This window comes from Triturus cristatus, chromosome 4_2, assembly GCF_964204655.1.
Source record: "Triturus cristatus chromosome 4_2, aTriCri1.1, whole genome shotgun sequence".
Taxonomy (NCBI): domain Eukaryota; kingdom Metazoa; phylum Chordata; class Amphibia; order Caudata; family Salamandridae; genus Triturus; species Triturus cristatus.
Window position 1 is genome coordinate 253490492 of NC_140586.1, and position 20753 is coordinate 253511244.

The 20753-nt window shown below is 46.7% G+C and overlaps 1 protein-coding gene across 1 annotated transcript in view; it reads right to left on the reverse strand.

Annotated features, from left to right (window-relative positions):
* The window catches only part of ITPA (inosine triphosphatase), a 124430-nt gene that overhangs the window by 54411 nt on the left and 49266 nt on the right, over nucleotides 1-20753 (reverse strand). Inside the window, exons 3-4 of the mRNA XM_085601443.1 lie at nucleotides 8489-8553; nucleotides 13-86 (exon numbers count right to left, since the gene is read on the reverse strand). Coding sequence (XP_085457569.1) covers nucleotides 13-86; nucleotides 8489-8553 — 139 coding nt within the window. The remainder of the gene's footprint in view (nucleotides 1-12; nucleotides 87-8488; nucleotides 8554-20753) is intronic.

Here is a 20753-nt window from a genome sequence, read left to right on the forward strand (position 1 = left end):
GTGTGTACTTACATGTAGGGTCCAGGAAGTCCCCCTAGGGCGTTAAAGCAGAGACAGGTGTCCTCCACAATTACTGGTCCTTGAATCTGAAACCACAGGGAGAGAAGAAAAGGAGATAGCATCGTTTAGTGTTCACTTACGTAGTCTCTGAGGTTTCTAAATTAAAACAAAAATGACTGAGAAATCCTAAAACTAACAGAATGGGTCAATGTACAGGACAGGTCACACACGACAGTCTCAGCGGGTGCAGGCTCATTCTTCTTTTGAATGCTTGTAGTACTGTTTAGTGCCAAGCTGTCGTCTGCCGACTAATAAATATTCTAATATTACAGTCCAAGCCCAAACAGATATATGTATTGCTGAGAGCCCAGATCACTCCAGTAACTCATTTGTTTGATTATATACCACAGGGATCCACAGAATCCAGTAAGGCTTCCAGTCCTCCAGCCCCAATGTCCTGAATACACCCCAGATCATTATTCCTCAAACCCTGGTGTTGCTGAAGGACCAAATCCACTCCAAGTTATCGCCTCCTGCATGCAGAATGCAGACAGTAAACAACAAAACAGTATTCATCACTGATCACTTTGACATCCACTCCCATCCTCTGCACTTTACTGATACAGAACTATGACTCCGCCACAAGAGCATCTTGCGTCTGCCGGCAACACCAGCAGAGGTGGTATCACTTCAAGAGTAGCACGTCTTCAGCACTTTCCAACTTACGCAAGAACGCCATGCCCATGGCATAAGACTGCCGCCACTTAATACAGCCCTCTTTCAAGGACTCCCTCCCCAGCCCTACAGTCACATAATTTGAAGAACTAAAAAATACTCTAAGTTCCCTGCCAAACATTAGCATTGATTTCACCAAATACTCACAACACTCTACTTCTTCAGCTTATTTATGGTCATATCTTCCAAAACAATCACTTTGTGCCCACCTACCCACTCCAACTGCAGGCCACGTGACTGCATCCTCCTCTCCAATGTCCTCCATCGTTAACCCATATATGTCCCTGACCAGCCCACTGAGGCCAAGCTTCCTCCTCCTTCCCATCTCTTCTTTCTCAGTTTCTATAAAGAGATACAAATTTTGCTTGACTTATCCCCCACTACATGAACCTGGTCGTCAGAATTGCTCTTTCATCCCCATAAAGCCAATTCCTTCAACTTTGGTCAAAAAAACCCCAAGTTTTCTTTTTAATTACTCCAGGCTCCTTCACCTGCAATATGAATGAAAAGCCTAAACCCAAAACACCTAGCAAGCTCCAAAATATCACTTGGCCCTTCACCCTTGCTCTAGACCAGTAAGTATCTATGTACTTCTAGACATTCATCTGTTTACTCGACTTTAGACTAGCAACACTAAAATGCCTTATTTTCCTCCAACCTTCACTTGCCTCACTCATTCCATACTCGCAGTTAACTTGATTGGACCCTTTCTAACACCAGAAATAATTGAAAACTAATAAACACTGAACACACTTCTAAATGTCCACTAAAACTGCCTTCCCCTCCCACAAATCCCTCCAACTTTGTAGTGATCTTCTTAATGACACCCTCCAGCCAATCAATACTCGCTTTCCTTCAAGTGTTTAAAGACAGCCATGGTCATCTTCCTGCACCAATACCCGTCACAACCAATATCTCTCTAAAATGAGTGCCCCGTCGCTCTTTTTTCCCCCCGAGACACTCAGCCACTTTACTTTCGAACAGATCCTGCCTTCATTATCGTACACATAACTTCTTTAATCCCCTCCTTTCAAGGGACACCTGATAATACTTAACTGAACCCATGCCTAACCACGTACCAAACAGCCCCATACTCATTCTCATTATTGCTTTACAGACTGACATCTCGAGCTGCTGCGTTTACACGGTATGTTTGCCACTAGACATAAATCTCAAAACGCAGGCGTCTCCTCATGTATGTATTGAAATGAACAGGTTTTTAGTGGTGTGTCAGTCAACATTAATGTGGGTAAGAAATTCTAAACGACTGATGTCTCGGTATGGTAAAATACTTTAATCCTTTAGGCCGAGAATTACTTGGAGGATGAACAACCACCAAGACCCAATGCTCGCCAGGGCTGAAAAAACGTATAAAAATATACCCAATTCTTATGGCAAGAAGGTCCATTCATGCATATCCATTTATTGGCTGTGGAAGATATATTGAACACGATACTGCTGGTAATTGGGATGCCAGGGAGAGCCGCAATGCTCTTGCACAGATGGTGTCATTAGTTTAGTGCGGCAGCCCGAACTACAGGGTCATTGTAGTTCCTGGGTGGATCACTTAACAAGATTATCTCCATGCGGACTTCAGTCAAATCTTTCCATTTATCCTCCTGGCCTGTCCTAAACTAGTATCCACACACAAGGCAATACTGCTTCCTCAATTTGCAAGAAGGTCACAGGGGCGGGGAACCATGCAGCGTTCTAGACTTGTTCCTAGATTTTTCGAAAACAGCAAATTTCAGACTTGGGTTACTGGTTATATGTCCACCTGTGCTAAAGCATGATAGCTTTTCCTGAAATCAAGACAAATGCAACCCTTTTCTCTTGCCAGGGGGTGTATTTGCATCAAACAGGGGTACCACGGAAAAAAATTCATAACCTCAGTCAGCGAAAGAGGAAAGCATCTTTACAGAATGTCTTCTTCGGCTTTCACAGCAGAGATCTAGAGCAGCCACCAAGTGGTCAAGAAACTGTGGATTTCTAGGGAGCCAGAACAGACTCCCAAAGTAGGGTCTCTGGGACTTTTAGATTGTCCCTGGATGAGCATCAGGTTTGGAGGGAGGTGGCAGAGAGCAACAGGATGTGGATTAACCCTTTCTTAATTCAGACACTGATTGGAGATATGCTATCTCCAGGCAAATCTGGAAGCAGAATTGTGGAGGAAGCCAAACTAGTCTAGGTCAGTCTCTTCTGTGCAGATAGAGCTCCGGGCTTAATGTATGGTGCAGCTACAATCCACTCAAACCTGAAACTGCTAGGAGGATTCTTAGGTGCAATCTCAGGAGTGTTGCTCCAAAGACTGGACATTCTAAATAGGCTGAGCTATGTGCAGAGAACCACCATCTCGTACTTCATGCAATATGTACAAGCAGAGGACACCAACTCCATGAATGCCACACATAAAACCAACACACGATAATATATCTAAGAAGGAGATGTGAATGAATGGTTCCTCTTATGGTTCACTGAGCAAATGTCACACAAATAGGGTCCGAATATTGCCTGCATCACTCACTAGTATTTCAGCTGCCTCAACCGTCCGTTTCTGCTGCTTTGCCCCAGGCCTTGGAGTACATTTCTGGCGTACCTCTTGGCAAGGAGAATCTATCAGTCTGCTGGTGGGCCATCATAAAACATGGATTATAGGTTGAACACAATGAGGGAAATACAAGGCTAGGCCAATAAATGTCAAATGGGGGCAAGATGGCAGCGCTTGCAAATATTTATGTTCAAGACTACTGAAGACTGACCGTGACTACTGCACCTTTCTTAAAGAATGCTACTATTTCACCTCTGCAAATCATCTTTTGAGTGAATATTAGGACTGAATTTGGTGCTCCTGGAAATAAGCTTAAAAGGGCAGTTTTCTAAGGTCTTCACACCAGCCAGTGTGACACTTTATGCTGCTCACCAGTGCCTTAAAAGTGCTGTTTTCTTTGCAGGGTGGTGGACGAGGCCAGGGAGATTGGTAGTTTGCCCAGAGACTGGCGGCATGCTGAGGTGGTGGTATTTCACAAACCCGGCCGACCTCCGGAACACCACGCATCCTATTGTCGCATTTCCCTTCTTAACGGGGAGGCTAAGGTCTTGGCCAAGGCGCTTGCTAATCGTCTCCGTCCCCACATCTCGTCTCTTGTGCACCCCGACCAGGCCGGGTTTATGCCCCAGCGTGCGACCCGTCATAATATACGCAGGGCGCATGCGCCTATTGCAGCAGTTGGAGGCCTGGGGGTGCCTGCGGCCCTGTTGCTTGCAGATATGGATCGGGCTTTCGACTCCTTGAGCTGGGAATATCTATTTGCCCTCTTACGCCGACTGAATCTAGGACCTCGCTTTCTCTTTTATCTGACGTTACTTTACACTGACATAACGGCGTCTGTGCGGGTGGCGGGCTCTGTCTCGTCGGTCTTCCCCATTGGTCGAGGTACCAGGCAGGGGTGCCCTCTGTCGCCCTACCTGTTCGCCCTAGCAATGGAGCCCCTGGCTGCGTGGGTGCGTATTGATGCGCAAGTATCGGGGCTCGAATGGGCTGATGGCCGATCAGATCGAATTGCCCTATATGCGGACGACGTGCTATTCTTTCTTACGCAGCTGGATAGGACTGGCCCGAGGCTGTTGCGTATCATGCAGGTGTTTGGGGAGACTACCGGCTTGTATATGAACGAGCGCAAGTCTACCTTATGGGTCCTGGGAGGTGGGGCTGACCCTGGTGCATGGGCCTCCGCGGTGCAAGTGGTGCGTGGGGGACTGAAATATTTGGGAGTGTTCCTTTCGGACGCTCGGTTGACCTCTTGGGAACAGAACCTGGTGCCGGTATGGAACAGGGTGCGTGACGATCTTCGTACTTGGTCCCACATGCCCCTTTCTATATATGGCCACTCGGCCATCTTCAAGATGGTTGCCCTTCCTCGCATGCTATATCAGCTGCAAAATCATCCATATCCTATATCCTCGGGTTGGTTCCGCCAGGTGAATGCAACACTGGGTCAGTTTCTCTGGGGCGGAGGGGTGGTGAGGGTGGCTCTTCGTAAGTGTTTTAAATCCACGTATTGCGGGGGACTTGCTACCTCTGACATTCTCTCCTACTATATGGCCTCCCACTTGCTGGTCCTTAACGAATGGTGGTACGGTGACAGGTCGGATCCGGCGTATAGCCTTGAGCGCCGCTTAATGGGTGATTATTCACTACATACACTCCTCTATTCGGCGCCCTTGCGGTGCTCTTTGCCGAGCGTGACGCAATTGGTATTTCAGATTTGGAGACAGGCACTGCGGAGGATGGGTTGGTGGAATCGCCTCACAGGTGAGACGCCACTATGGAGAAACGGTGGCCTGCCGCAGTTGGCGACCTTGCCCGGCTTCCAGGACTGGGATGCAATAGGGATCTCCACTTTGGGGGACGTCATGAGGGGTTCTATCCTGAAATCCTTCCAGGAGTTGCAAACAGACTTTCAAATGCCGCGCACCCAATTCTTTAAATACTTGCAGTTCCGACATGCACTTTCTCCCAGTCTGGTGGGTCTGGAGGAGTTGGATGATTTTAGTCCAATAGAGGCGAAGGTGTTCATGGGGGACCTACGAGACCATAAAATTTCGAGAATATACCAGTCCCTTGTGACTCACTGCTCCCAGTCTCTGCAACGTCTCCGTGGGTATTGGGAGGAGGATGTAGGTCAGCTGGAGGAGGAGGACTGGACGGAGGCCCTGGCCTCTCCGCGTGGGGCGGCAGTCGCCGTGAGCCTTCGACTCATACAGTTCAAGTACCTCCACAGAGTGTATTTTACCAGAGTTAGATTGTATAAGGCGGGCCTGGTGGCATCTCCGAATTGCCTTCGCTGCTTGCGTGAAGAGGGGACGCTGCTGAACACTGTATGGGAGTGCTCTGCACTAACTAGGTTCTGGCGGGGTGTATTGACATGCCTTTCAGAGGTACTGGGTTGGGATCTCCCTCGGTCCCCTAAACTGGTGCTCCTGCATGTGATGGACGATATCGGGGGCAATGTCTATAAGCGTCATCTGATGCTCCTGGGCTTTACTCTTGCCAAGCGGGATATAGCGAGGGCTTGGAAGGCGACGGCCGCACCCCCAGTATCAGTTTGGAAGGCCGGGCTGGATTACTGCATGGGTCTAGAGGCCCCCATTTTTGTGGCGCGGGGCTGTCCGCGAAAACATTACAAAATTTGGAAGCGGTGGGCAGATTATAGGGGACTGGAATTAGAACCAATTCCAGTGGAATAATTGTGTGGGTGGCTCACTCTCTCTTCCTTGTCTTTGGGGGACATGCAACATTCGTATACTGGGCGCAGCAGTGTTATATGTAGGGGTGGGTGGAATTTGCGTAATCGCGTTACGCAAATCTCCGCGAAACGGTAAAAAATCTCCGCGAACATGCAGAAATTCCGCGAACACGCGGAATTGCTTGTTCGCGATGCTTTTTTCCTGTTCACAGTTGGTGTTTGCGTGCTCGGGGAGAAATATCTCGCTAACACGCATTTTGAGAACGCGAACTGTTCTACGTTCCGTTGGTTGGGGGGGGTTGCCTTTTTTATGCAAGTCCCTTGTGTATTTTTTTTCGGTATTTCATGAGAAAAATGTCAAAGCTGGTATGTTGTTTCTCGATGCTCCGGAAGTCTCTGGGATACAGAGCTTCGCTAAATGTGTATTTGACAAATAAAATTTGTTTACAAAAAAAAAAAAGTGCTGTTTTCTAAGGTCTATACACCAGCCAGTGTGACACTTTATACTGCTCACCAGTGCATACCCTTTTACTGTGCGTCAGTGCCTGCTCTTCCCACTGCCTACCAACAAGAAGTTCCTCACAGCCCAATACTGCCAGGTCTCCACAATTCCCAGCATAGGTATAACTGGACATCACTGCCTGAACCTCCTTGCACGATTGTGACTGCTTTTTGCACTCCTGGCCAGGGCCAGGAGCTCCATATTTGGGCAGCCAGCATCCATTTCTCAAATTGCCCAGTAATGCTTCTTCCTTATTCTGCCCACCACTTTTCGCTTCTGCCACTACACACCACTGCAGGTCACTTACACTGCCCACCATAACTTTCCTCATATTGTTGTCACATGTTCCTACTTATTTTACCAACGATTATGAATTCTTCATGCTGCCAAACAGTACCAGCTCATTCTCCGGCCCACTAGTGGGCTGCTCCTTTCTCAGCCCACCATTTCTCACACAGGCCATCACTGCCTGCTTTGCACATTGCCACGAGTGCCAGCTACCCCTACTGTCCACAGGTGCACACGCCACACACTGCCCATCACTTCCAGCTCTGCTAACTGTTCAAGGCTCTGCACGACACACACCAGTGCCTGCTTCTTAGGCGGCTCACCAACACAAGCTCCACACACTGCCCACAAACAAAGGTCCTGCATGTTAAATACCAGTGTCAGGTGCTCACACATCTATTAAGTGGGCATGAAACCTACTATGGAGTTTGAAGGCGAATTTAGACTTCATGACTATCCAGTTGTTATCAGTCTGCTGCAGTGGAAGCCACTATTGAGTTACATGTATTCCTGCACTCTCTTTTCTATAACATTATTATTACTTCCCTCACCTCCTCGGTTCAAAGTATTTTTGGTTAAATACTCACTCTAAGAAATCACATGCGATTCATTTCAGTTTCATTTATTATTTTCTCTTATTACTTCTCATTTTTCGGGGGTGGAATGTACAAGGTAATTTTTGGATTATCCCTTGTGGTTTTTAAACAATTTCAGTTTTCCTTCTCCTTTTTCACTTTAACTATTTCCCACTCTCTACTTTCTCAAAACCATTAAGTTGAACATTATGTTCTTTGACTTAACTAATTTCCCCAAATTTTCTCTCCATAATTTTGTGTCTTTCCATTTCTTCCAAGATTTTTCTCTCTCAAGTTTTCTTTTCCAGAAAATAGGACTTCATCTCCTGCTTTCCCTCCCCCTGATGCTCTCCCTCTATTTCATCTTCATTTCCGTAGGCAGCTCATCTTTTAAGTCATCCATATCATTGTCTCTTCGTCAGTCTTCCCTTATTTATCTGCCTTTCACCCCAGTTGCTTTTTTCCTCTCCAGTTTTTTTCTCATCACTCTTTTTCATTTCTCCTGCTCTTTCAACTCCTCCCTGGTCTGCAGTTCCGTTCAACAGCTCTTCGTCCTGATCCTCGTTCCCACCCTCTAACAATCTCAAGGCTGCCTCTGCTGTTCGTTTACCGACATAACAGCAGCCAGGCTCATGGTGTCACATGGTTGTGGAACAGGCAACTGCACCTTTTGTACAGATGACTGTGCAGGTGAGATTCTTAGGAGTGAACCAGGGAATACATATGCTACCCTCTGTTGATAGCTTCCAGAAATCATCAGTGAGGGTGGATCTAATTTCACCCCATCTGTACTTTAAAAAGGAGTACCTCCTTACTAATTGTTTACACAGATAGGCCAATGCATTTTAGGAGTAGGACCAGCATTTGGTTATAAAATGTTCCCCAGTTTCCCCACCGCTGAGAGCCAGTGTAAAGTGCCTAATATATATAAAGAAAACTGTTGACGTTCTTAAGCCTGGTTTCTTTAAGTCAAATGCACAATTAAGCGTACAGAGGGAGAGTGACAGAGCAGCTGTAATTGTGTTTACCACAGTGTATAGTACCCTTTATACCCTTACTTGCACTCCTTGTAATGCACCCCTTTACTATTCTCCAACAGAAGTAGATCAGTGCCTCACTGCAACTCAGGGAGTAGGTCTTACCAGTCTGGCCGCCTCTTTACATTTCTGGATGGAAATCTCATCTGGTTCACCCTGGTATTCAGGCACTGAAGAGGGAGAGAAACATGTTATTTGTTTACCACAAAATGATCAATTTGGCTTCTTTTTTCAGAATTTAACATCTTACACAAGGCATTTTAGCAACAAACCTACACTGTATGTATAAGGTAGGGTGCTTTCTAGTGAAGGATTCACATGGTAGAGTTCCTAAGATATGTACCATATTTTTACATTGGGCATCACCACATGATTTTATAAATGAGGAGTATGACGCCCAGATCCACTGTCAACCAAAGAATATGCATGGGCCTAGACCTGTATCAGAATGCCAGGGCCACACCTACCAGTGGATGTAGAAAAGCTGCTTCAGTGTTAAAGGATCTAAATAAAAAGCATTGCAGGTGCTGCAGAAAAAAAACAATAGAATGATTAATTTGTCCATGCTTTCTTAGGAGCTATCCTAGGCCCCACCTAAAAGGACCCTTACAAAGTTTTAGACTTGGACCAAAGGCTTATGATTATGAGGACTTCTTGCTGACACTCTCCATACTACTGGAATCCCTCAGAATGTGGGCAATGAAATCGGGCACCATAGGGTGAAGGCTCATCCATCTCAAGAGGACTGCAATTTCACCATTCTAAGGGGAAGACGCATTTTTAAATTCAACAGATCACCTCCTACCACCGTACCCGGGGCAAGAGTATTTCTCACCATCTGCTTTTGGTTCTTGAACATGCCACGTAATCGTGCCTTGCCCTAGAATCAACCTGCTCTCTTCCAGGCCTCTGAATACCAGCTTCCTTCCAGGGAAAGGCCAAAAAGCAGCCTCACGTATTAGTTAATATTTAACATGTTTCCAGAGAGGCTGAATTATGTCTTCACCAACTACAAAAGGTTTGGAAAAGTAAAATTGTTTTCCTTTGGTCTGGCTCATTGAGCTGGCTGACTGTTTTCTTATTTGGCCAACTTTAGACCCCCTATAGACTTGCTCCAATATATTGTAGTAGCAACCTCATGGATTTAGTATTTCAGTTACTTCCTCTCCTATCTTCAAAGTCGATCTCACCATTACCATTTACAACAACGGGATCGTTCTCATTCAAGCATCCAATCGAAACCTAGAGCAGTTCAACAAACTCTTTGTGAATATCAATAACTCTGTAGCTAACAATACAACCCCTTTGCAACAAGAGCTAGCACTAGTCACCTCAAGGGTACCTCAAAGCGATGCTCCCAGTTCCTCCTCAGATTCACCTCCCTCCTCGCCCACCACCCGTCCTTCGTCCCTGCCGGGTGTTGAATTGACCGACCCACACATTTCGCGGCCAGTAACCCTCTCACCTTTACCAACCTCCTGGTCAACGTTTTCTGGAACACCGCAAGTACTCAGTGACGAACCCCCCCCCCCTTGGAACCTCCCATTACCGCCTCTGACACATCACGATATCCTCTCTCCTCTCCAGACCTCCCCACTCAACTTCCACCCCTTTCCCAACACGAAGACTTGGTAGCACGCCTGGACGATATTTCCCTCAAGTTGCACCTTCTCACCCTCGAACCCCACGATTTGAAAGCCCTCTCACTTGAATATCTGCCCTTGATAAACTCCCTCCTCTCTCGTCCGAATCTGCCCAGAGCCACTGCTAGCGCCAGTGCTACAGCTCGCCTTGTTATGTTATGTTAACAATGATTTGTATAGCGCACTGACACCGGTTGGTTTCCTGGCGCTGTAGAGACAGAGAACAGTCAGAGTTGGAAGCCTGCGGAATTAGTAGTAGGCTTGTTGGTAAAGCCAGGTCTTTAGGGATTTCCTGAATGATATGAGGTTGGGGCATAGCCGGATCTCAAGGGGAAGGGCATTCCACAGACGAGGTGCCAAAGTGCCAAATCTGCAGCCGCCCGAGCGTTTACGTTTAAAGGATGGGGTTTGTAAAAGACATTGTTGGGCTGAGCGAAGGCTACGGGACGGGGCATACTTTATAATGAGTTTTGTGATGAAGGTAGGGCTTTTGCAGTGGAGCGCTTTAAAGATCATACAACTAACTTTGAAGGTACAGCGTTGGGCGACCGGGAGCCAGTGAAGTGTTTTCAGAAGAGGGGTGGCAGAGTGCCATCTAGGCTGGTTCAAAATCAGTCTTGCTGCCTGATTCTGCACCATCTGAAGTCGTTTCAGAAGGAACTGGGGGAGGCCCAAATATATCGAGTTAGCGTAGTCTATGTGAGAAATCACGGTAGCGATCACCACCTGTATCAGGGCTTCGTGGGTCAAAAGGCGACGGACCTTCCGGATTTTTCTCATTTGAAAGAGGCACTTGGATATCACCTGGCCTACTTGCGTTTTTAGAGAGAGGTCGCTGTTTAGGGTGATACCAAGCGTCTTTGCCGAAGATGAAGGGATCAGAGCTTGACCCATTTCTGTTGGCCAATACTGTGGGCCCCAGTATTTAGCGCTGTCCCCAGTCAGGACCAGCTCGGTTTTTCCTGGGTTCAATTTCAGATGATTTTGGTTCATCCAAGCTTGGATGAACCTCATTGTTGATTGGAAGAAGGAGATGGACATGTCTGAGTTGTCAATTGTGAATAGGAGCTGTAGGTCGTCCGCGTAGTTCAGCACCGTTACCTGTTTGTCTCTAAAAGCTTGGATTAAAGGGAAGATATAGAGGTTAAACAGGTGGGGTGACAGGGACGAGCCCTGGGGAACACCACATGTAATGGCTTGCTTAGTGCCCGCTAGGTTACCCAGGTGAACTGCCTGGGAACGATCTACTAGAAAGGACTTCAGCCAACCGGCTGCCGTGCCCCGGATGCCAGCCTGAGAGACACGGTCGATCAAGATGGTGTGATCAACCGTGTCAAATGCGGCTGACAGATCCAGGAGCACTAGGGCCTGTGGAATGCGATTGTCTGCGCAGTCCCTAAGGGTGTCCATTACTGCCACTACCACCGCCTCTGTTGAATGGGCTGGACGAAAGCCCGCCTGATGTGGATCAAGGCAGTTAGATGTCTCTATGAAGTTGGACAGGCAGTTGGCGACATGGGCCTCCAACACCTTAGCGAGGAAGGGAAGAAGGGAAATTGGACGATAATTTGCATTGCAGGTCGGATCTGCGCCTGGTTTCTTCAGGAGGGGTATTACGATCGCTTCTTTGAATGCGAGGGGAACTAGTCCAGTGGCCAAAGAGTTGTTTAGAAGGGTACAGGCGGGGGCCGGAATAACCGCTAGGCAGTCTTTCAGGATATAAGGAGGGCATCTGTCAGATGGGGCACCAGATTTTACTGTTACCAGTAATTCCTGGAATAGTTCTGGGGTGATGGGGGGGAACTGCTAAGTAGATCGATAGTGTTGAGGCTTGGAACAAAAAGGAGAGGACTTGAGGTTTGAGGAATACTGGCTTTGATGGCCGTAATTTTCTCTGTAAAAAAGACGTTCAATGAATTACAGAGGACCTGGGTCGGGGGCAACCTAGGCCGAACATTGTCAAGGTTGGTTAATTCATTAAGAATAGAAAAGATGTCCTTGGACTTATTGGTTGAATTGTTTATACGGGAGGAAAAGTAAGCAGTTTTAGTGACTAGAATGGATTTCATGTAGTCCTTCCTGGCAGAGATGTATCGAGTTTTAGCGTCAGGGGCATAGTTGCGACGCCAACGTCGCTCAAGTTGTCGAAGGGCCAGTTTTTTTGCGTTTAAGTCAGGAGAGAACCATTTTTGGGCATCGGCGCGTCGGGCCAATTTGATCGTCTTGTATGGAGCATGAGCATCGCTGGCTGATTGCAGCCAGAGAGAAAGATTGTTTTCTGCTATGTTGATATCAGAGTTGTGGGAAGGAATAGAAGTAGCAAGAGTTTGTAGGAATTCCGACCTGTCTAGGGAATTCCAGTTCCTAGCTCTTCCGCCCATAGCTGTGGCGGTGGACTTCTTAAGGGGATGGATGAGGTTAAATTTGATAAGAAGATGATCCGACCATAGACACGGAAAGGTGATCGGGGTCGTAACTAAAAGAGAGTTGGTCCAGACCTGGTCCAGGATGTGGCCTTTACAGTGGGTTGGTGATTGTACATGTTGTTCGATTTGTAAGGAGCTCAGTGAGTTCACGCGACTGAGGACCTTCCAGAGGATCGTTGAACCAGTAATTAAGGTCCCACACCAATAGAATCCTGGCATGATCAATGGCTAGGTTGGCAATTTGTTCGCTGAGCGCTAAAGGGAAGGACGGCATGCTGTTAGGGGGTCTGTAAAGAAGGACGCATGCCATAGTAGTATAAGAAGTATCAATTTTTAGAACCAAGTTTTCAGTGTCTAAGAGATTCAGGCAGGTCAAGGCGGTGACGCTCAGGTCGTGGCGGAAGATTGCTGCCACTCCCCCGCCAGGTTTGCCGGGTCCACGATCAGCGTGAATGATGCGGTAGTTAGGCGGCAATGCTGCTATGATATCTGGAGCAGAGTCTTGGGTGAGCCAAGTCTCGGTAAGTAGAAGAATGTCGAGATTATCCTCGCCTAGTAAAAGAAAGAGGTCCAGGATGTGTTTCATCATGGAGCGGGTGTTTAGATAAGCTATAGACATGGAACCAACTCTCTCCCCCACTATCTCTAAAACCGTACCCCTACCTAACGCACCCTCTCGCCCCAGAAGTTCAATGACCTGTCTTGCGCCCAACGAAATTGATGACCTTCTCAAGTCTTACTCGTCTAGCACAGACACCATCAAGATTCCGAAGGGAATAATTCAAGCCATTCACCCTAACCCGAACAGAGAACCCCCCCCACAACCTAAGAGTCATAAACAATGACAACCTCACAAGAGTGAATATCAAGACTCCTCCCCCCATACACCGGCACAACTCAAATGCTTACTACTCAACTGCAGGTCAGCCAACAAACACGCCTCCGATATCTTCGACCTCATCCAACACAATGAGATAGACATCATCATCCTCATGGAAACTTGGCTCAATCCCTCGTCCACTCCTATCCTAGACTTCCTGGTGCCCCCTACCCATGACATAATTAGTCTAGACAGAGCTAAGAAGCTGGGAGGTGGCCTAGCTTGTATACATCGGAGCACGCTCGCGGTCTCCCTCTCAGAGTCCTCTACACCATCAACATGCAAATACCTTTGCCTCAACATCTCTAGTAACAATCACCTGGTGTGCAAACTACACACATTCTATCACTCCCCTGGGGACAACCTCCCCTTCATCGAAAAATTAATGGAACATCAACTCGGGCAATGTGGATTCCGTGCTGTCCCCCATCTACCTTGGTGATTTCAACCTTCACTGGTTGAACCCTAATGACCAAGCAATAACATGCCTCAATTCTTTCTTGAGTGATCACGAGATGATTCAACATTGTGACCAGCCAACCCATACTAAAGGGGAAACTCTGGACCTCATCATTTCCAAAGGACACACCATCACAATGGATTGCATCATCCCCTGCGATTGGTCTGACCATCACAGCATTTTCTTCTATATCAACAACGAGGTGTCTCTGAGGAAGGCTCAACCAACAAAACCGAAGATTTGGAAAAGGAACCTCAGCTATATCAACACAGCCGATCTAGCAACCCGCTGTAAATTTGCCCTCTCTTCCCAAGTGGACATGTACGAGGTCCATGCACTCACAGACTTTTACAACTTTTCCATCTCTAGCATCATGGATTCCATGGCTCCGCTCCAACTAAAAAATGCACCTACAAAAACATCTAAACCAGGGTTCAACGGCAACCTAAACTCGGAATGTCGCAACCTAAGGGCAATCGATCGTTCCTGGAGATCCACTCCATCCGCGGACCAGCTAAAAATCCTTAGATCAGCAAGAAGCTCTTATAACAAACAAATCAAGATAGCTAAGGCGGACTATTTCAGATCCCAACTTAACCAAGCTGCAAAATGCCTCAAGAAACCTTTTGAACTGGTTAAACAACAATCAGTGAAAGCCCCTAACCGATTTGAATCTGAAGTCTGCCCTCCCTCATGTGATGATCTGGCTGCTTTCTTTACAGAGAAATCAAGACTCAACAACATGGATCTGGAAACCAAGCGGGCTCTACTGCTACCCAATGGGTCTGCGTCCCCCCCCGCCAGCCTTACTAGAGAAGTTCAAACCGAGTAGCCGGGGTATCAAGAACAATGCATCCTGGCACAACTTTACCCCCCCAATGAAAGTGACATCAAAAAGGTTCTTCGGAGTATCAACCCATCTAATCACTTCAGCGACCCGTTACCACCTTCCATCCTCAAAGAAATGAAGGATGCCGTCTCTCCCATCTGGACAAAGATCGTCAATGCATCTTTGTCACAAGGTGCGATCCCAGAATGCCTAAATGCTGCACAGGTAACACCTATATTTTTTTAAAAACTACTGCAGACAGCGCTGATCTTAACAACTTCCACCCTATCTCTAGCATCCCCACATTAGCCAAACTCCTAGAAAAATGCGTCCAGTCGCAACTCTGTGCGCACATTGAAAATTTCCATCTTCTGGACCAACATCAATCTGGCTTTCCCAGTGGGCACAGCACTGAATCGGCTCTCAGTCACGTGATGGATGACATTTTAATAATGCTTGACCGAAGTGAATCTTGCCTCCTTATCCTCCTTGACCTTTCCTCTGCGTTTGACACTGTCCATCACAACAACCTCCTAGCCATTCTGGAGCACAGGATGGGCCTCTCTGGTCAGGTGCTGCAATGGTTCTCGTCCTTCCTCCAGCACAGATCCCAAAGAGTGAAGACGACCCACTCTCTCTCCCAGCCATCACCAGTTTCCATGGGGGTTCCCCAAGGGTCCACACTATCTCCCATACTCTTCAAACTGTTCCTGGAACCATTAGCTAATAAACTAAAATCCATGGACATTCTCTTCCATATGTATGCAGATGACACCCAACTCTGAAAATCTCCTCCCCGGAAAACATCACTTCACTCCACCCTATTGACTACTCAAAACTGGTTAACTGAGAACCATCTCCTGCTATACACCTCCAAAACAGAATTCCTCCTCATTTCTCCCCCGAAACACACTCCTAAAATAGACCTCTGGATTAACCAACTCACCGCCTTCAACTGCTTCCCCCCGCATTATTGACTCAGCTAAATTTCTAGGAATCACCCTGTACAAGCACTAGAACATAAAGACTCATATCAGCAATGTGTGTAAGGGAGCTAACCACCTTCTGAGGATACTCCGGAATCTCAAACCTTTCCTACCACAAGCTGACTTCACGCAAGTGGTCCAAGCGCTTGTTTTGCCGGGGCATGACTATGGCAGTGCTACGCTCTGTGGCCTCTCCAAATATATCTTGGCCCCACTAAGGGCATAATTGAATGCGGCGGCCAGATTGGTTACGGGCACCAAGCGAAATGCACACATCTCCCCAGTCCGAAAATCCCTAAACTGGCTGCCCTATGAAGCAAGAATACAGCTAAAGATTGCCTGCCTATCTCACAAAGCCCTCCACTTAAAAAAAACCCCAACTATCTAGCGCAAAAGCTAGAACTATCCGAAGGGGGTAGATCGTCTAGGAGTGCTAACTCGCTCCTCCTGAAACCTCAGATCTTTCGCAAAAAGAGAACGTACTAACGAGCTTTCTCCGGCTCTGCACCGAAATTCTGGAACTCACTTCCATCGGAAATTTGTAGAATCTCCTCCAAGGTTGCTTTCAAATTGGAATTAAAGAGATTCCTCATGAATAAGTTCTTACCTTAATAGGATGCAAGATTGTCTGCTCAAATGCATTAGACATACTCCGTTAAGCCCAGAGCTGGATGCTAATCTTATATTTTTTTTATTTGTTTTGCCTTTTCTCTTCTCCCTCTCTTGTTGAATCATTTGCTCCCCTCAATGTTGCTATGTATCAGTTACTAGCACATTCTTTGCTGACCCCCAGGATGTGTAACTGGCCTTGTTATGTGAGCCCTAGTTGATTCACTGGCTGTTTTATAATCCCATTTGACTCATGTACTGAACTGTTACCCTCCTTTCCCCAAATTGTAAAACACTTTGATATCCCTCGGGATCAAGTTTGCGCTATATAAACTTTATAAATAAACCTAGCCTTCGAGGACTGCACATGACCTTTTGCTACTTGACCCCCCCAGGGATAAGGAGGACATCCTAGTTCATTAAGTGATGTGGCCTGGTAGGTTACACTTGTGGCTTGAGTCCGGCAGAAGCCAGTGCTGATTCAGAAGGAATCCGACACACAATTTCTTATACCCCTCACTTCCCTTCGGCAGCTTCCAGATTACAACACACATTTGTTGAGATAACTACAATTTACTGTAATTTCTTGTGTCTAGGGGAATTACAAAAAGCAAGGCTGAGTCCCACTGAACACATTATTAAACATAAGTGACAATTTCCAGTCTTGAACCGGCAAAGGAATCTCTGTGAGAGTGCCAAAGTGGGAAATTAAAATGGTCTGCTGTTGAATGTTTCTCTCCACGAATGCATGTTGTAAAATAGCCTGAATGTGTTTTGTATTGCAGATGATGTTCTATAGTAATAACTGCTTGAAACATTTGTTTTTTGTTTAAAATGTGTTTATAGATGGTTTCCTTTTATCAATTCATTAAATAGCCAAACAATTCATTTGTTATGTACGACCCTCACAGACAGATTAATTCGAAAACCGGTTTCTGATTCCTGGTATTTACCACCATGACAAAATGGAAAAACAAAATTTACTTTATATCTGTGGTTAGGTCATCAACAGAAGCACTCGCTTCCCTGGCTTTCCCCACATTGGCGTTCTCCAGAGACCAGAGTGAGGTAGTATAACGGCAAATGATGGTCTTCCGCCCCTCCAGCCCACTCAGATCTCCGCAGGCCCAAGGGAGGAAGAAGAACAGCTGTGGCAGTTAGCTGCTGCTGATCACCGTCTCCAGTCAACATACACCACAGGCTAATGGTGCGATTGCAGTCCATACTAAAATAGCACTCACAAATCCACCATCAGGATGATGCCTGCTCTACAGCACTGCTTCAAGCAGGGAAGAAAGGTATAAACGGTGGTGAGATAGACTGGCAGGATGCCAGCTACTTTTTAGGTTTCGCCTGCACATCGCTTCTGCTGTGCTTGTGAAATCTATTGTATTTAATCTATCTTAAAAGGGGCTTACATCTTGCCCTTGCTTTTCATTTGTTCCTGTGCTTGCCACTTATTTTTCCTCTTTTTCTAATGGCTGTAGCATACTATTTCCTGTTGCTCCTCTGTGCTTCTCTTATAAGCGTCCCGTGGTCAAAGTACTGTTTTAAATGCTTTTTGTGGAACTTTTTTTATGTTTTGCCTCGACAGCGCTTGCCGTTTAACCAAGACTCCCAGCACAGAATGATGCTTTTGTACGCAGATCCAGTAAGGAACGACACAATTTAAGTTACCAAAGATATTCCTTTATTTAAAACCTTTCAGAAAATGTTTGTGCGCATAGATGAGACCTTGCAGTAAGGCCACGCCCATCCCAGAGGCCTCTCGGAAGTGTGTGTGCCCTTGAGCTGCCCACATTATCCGAATTCCAAAGAAACTGCAGATCTGTGCAGCAAGCCAGGCAGACTCACTCATGCAAGGCTTGGTGACTACCATACAGAGACTAATATCTCCTACCTGCCACAGAGTGCCAACCCAGAGACGCTTTGCTGTATTAAGCTGGAAACCTCCCTCAGTGCCGCCCCCCTTTCCTTCTGCAAATTGCGGCTGGGTCACTTCGCCGCCACACCTTGTGAACCCCCCACAATGACACCCCCCTCTCATCAGAGGAGGTAGAGCCAGAGAAGCAGGACCCGGGAGCCGTGTTGTGGGGCACCGGTCATTGCAATGGTTAAATGTGCGCATGGGCTTCGGTTTCATCTTCATGAACAGTCACCAAGGTAATGTAATCTGTTGAAGTCTGTATCCACGCATGTAGGAGGTCCGTGATAATCCCTTATCTTCCACATGAAATGCTAGAAATCATGCTCTCCTGTCACATGTGAAATCTTGGTAAGTGCCCCAGCAATGCAGTTTTACTCTATTTCACATGCAGTCTCCAGAGATTAGACATTCTATGTTTTAACTTTCTCACATGCAATTTAATACCAGTATCACAGATGATATGCCTCAGATATTACCCTCCTGCGTATCTGTCTCACTGGAGATATCTCAGCGAGCATTTCCTCCTTTACAGTCTTTACCCATCTCACATGCGATATCTGTGATAATGCACTCTTTCAGCCTGCGTCTCTTGCAGACGTCATATGTTGGCGATATTACATTGCTCTGTTACAGTTTTTCCTTTTCACGTGTGATATTTGAGTGAAATGCACTACATTTCTGCCCGTCTCTCTCAGAGATGCATCTCAGTGATAATACCCTTTGTTACAGTCTGTATTAGTGCCACGTGAGATCTGTGATAATGTTGTGTTACGGACTTTAGGGTGATATACACATATCAACCTGAAACAATTGCAATTAGGATATCTAGGTGATAACTCCTTCGGTTACAGCCTGCACCCATCACATAACATTTCAGTGACAAAAACCCTTTATGTGCAAAATATCAGTGATAATGGCCTTGGTTAATCTGCCACCATCTCGGACATGATTTCTCAGTGATAATGCTGTGTTTTGCCTGTATTTATCATTCATTTGATGTCTCAGTAATTATGTCCTGTTGCAGCCTATAATTATTGCACAAGATAGCGGAGTGATCTTTCTCTCCATTAAGTAGTGAATGCCCTCACTTAAAATTTCACTGTGACAATGGCAACAATTTCAGTCAGTATTCTTTGCACTTGATATTTCAGTGATAATGCTCTCTGTTACAGCCTATGTCCATCGCACACGTGATAGGTCAGTGGTAAAACACTCTGTTACAGTCTGGATACCACTCGCGCAATGCCAGTGCCACCCTTTTCATTGCACGTGATATGCCAATGATTGCCCTCCTCTGTTATAGTTTCTATTTGTCTCATATGTGATATGCCCTCCATTAATGCCAGTGTCCAATAAACTTTGATGGGCAAATGGCAGTCACACTCTGGAAGGGCTGACCATTTATTCAGGTAGACAGGATGACTGCAGGAACAGAGAGGGGAGATCAGTGCCCAAACCACTTTTCTTGTGGGCGTGTAGCCACACCTCTAGAGTGGGCTACCAAGCTCCTAAAATCCAATGAAGGGTAAAGACAGCTTGAGAGGGGGCTCAATAGTGCACTCTGGGATTGTTAGATGCCACGCATCACAAGTCATCACAGGGTGTGAGGGATTCTGGTAGCCCATTGGCTAGTGACTGCATCATCCCCCCCCCAAGCCACTTTCTGGGTAAAATATGGCACCCTCAACCTCAGATCATGATAGAAATGGAGAACGGATTGAAGAAGGGCAGCCCTGCTGACCCCTGGATCAGGCAAGAGAGGCTGCACAGTCTGCTGGACTGGATTTGCTGCACCTTGGGCTAGCAGAGAGAAGATTGTGCCTGGCCTGTGGCTCCCGGAAAAGTTGCTCTGGAGCCCTAGACCAAAGAAGTGACTCAAAGGGTCAGTCGGTTGACCCCCCCCTGGAACCAGCACCAGGGTCATAAAAGCGGAGAAGCCTTCTCCGGCAAGTCATTAGTTACATTCTTCAAATCACTGCTGACAGCTACTGGGCAACCCAAGAGACCGATCATTGATGGGCAAAATTTGCACCAAAGTCTGCGGGACCCAAGAGTGTCATCTAAGTCCACATCGGTCACTTAAGACAGACACCAGCCTTCACCAAAGTGGACCTCCTGTATACGGAGATCTATAGCTCAGCCGCAGTTGGCCTTCTACTGGCTCAAAAGGGACTTCGAAGGACATCAGCTCCTGTGGTTTAAGTTACCGCACCTTACCCGTGGACCGAGGAGTAACCGCAAGGGCACCACTGTCAACCCCACAGCACCCAGAGAATCTTTCAGCACCCTCAGCATCCTGCATCCCCAGCATCAGGACCACTCCATTGAAGTCTATAGCGGTCTTGTTGTAAAGTGTGGAACCGGACTTAAGACTTCTTTGGAGACCAGGTAACGGTCCAACTACTCCATACTGCCAACATCCCCCCCCTCGCCCCCCCCAGCCTTCTCCAGGTCGGATTTGGTCACCCCACTAGGCCAGAGTAACTGAACCCAACTCTTTCAAAGTTTTCAGAAGTTTCTAAACTTTACGGTTACCATTACATGTTTGTACTTTGCACTAAAAAGCTGAGATTTAAGTTTTATTTCAAAATCCTTACCTCTGGAACTCTC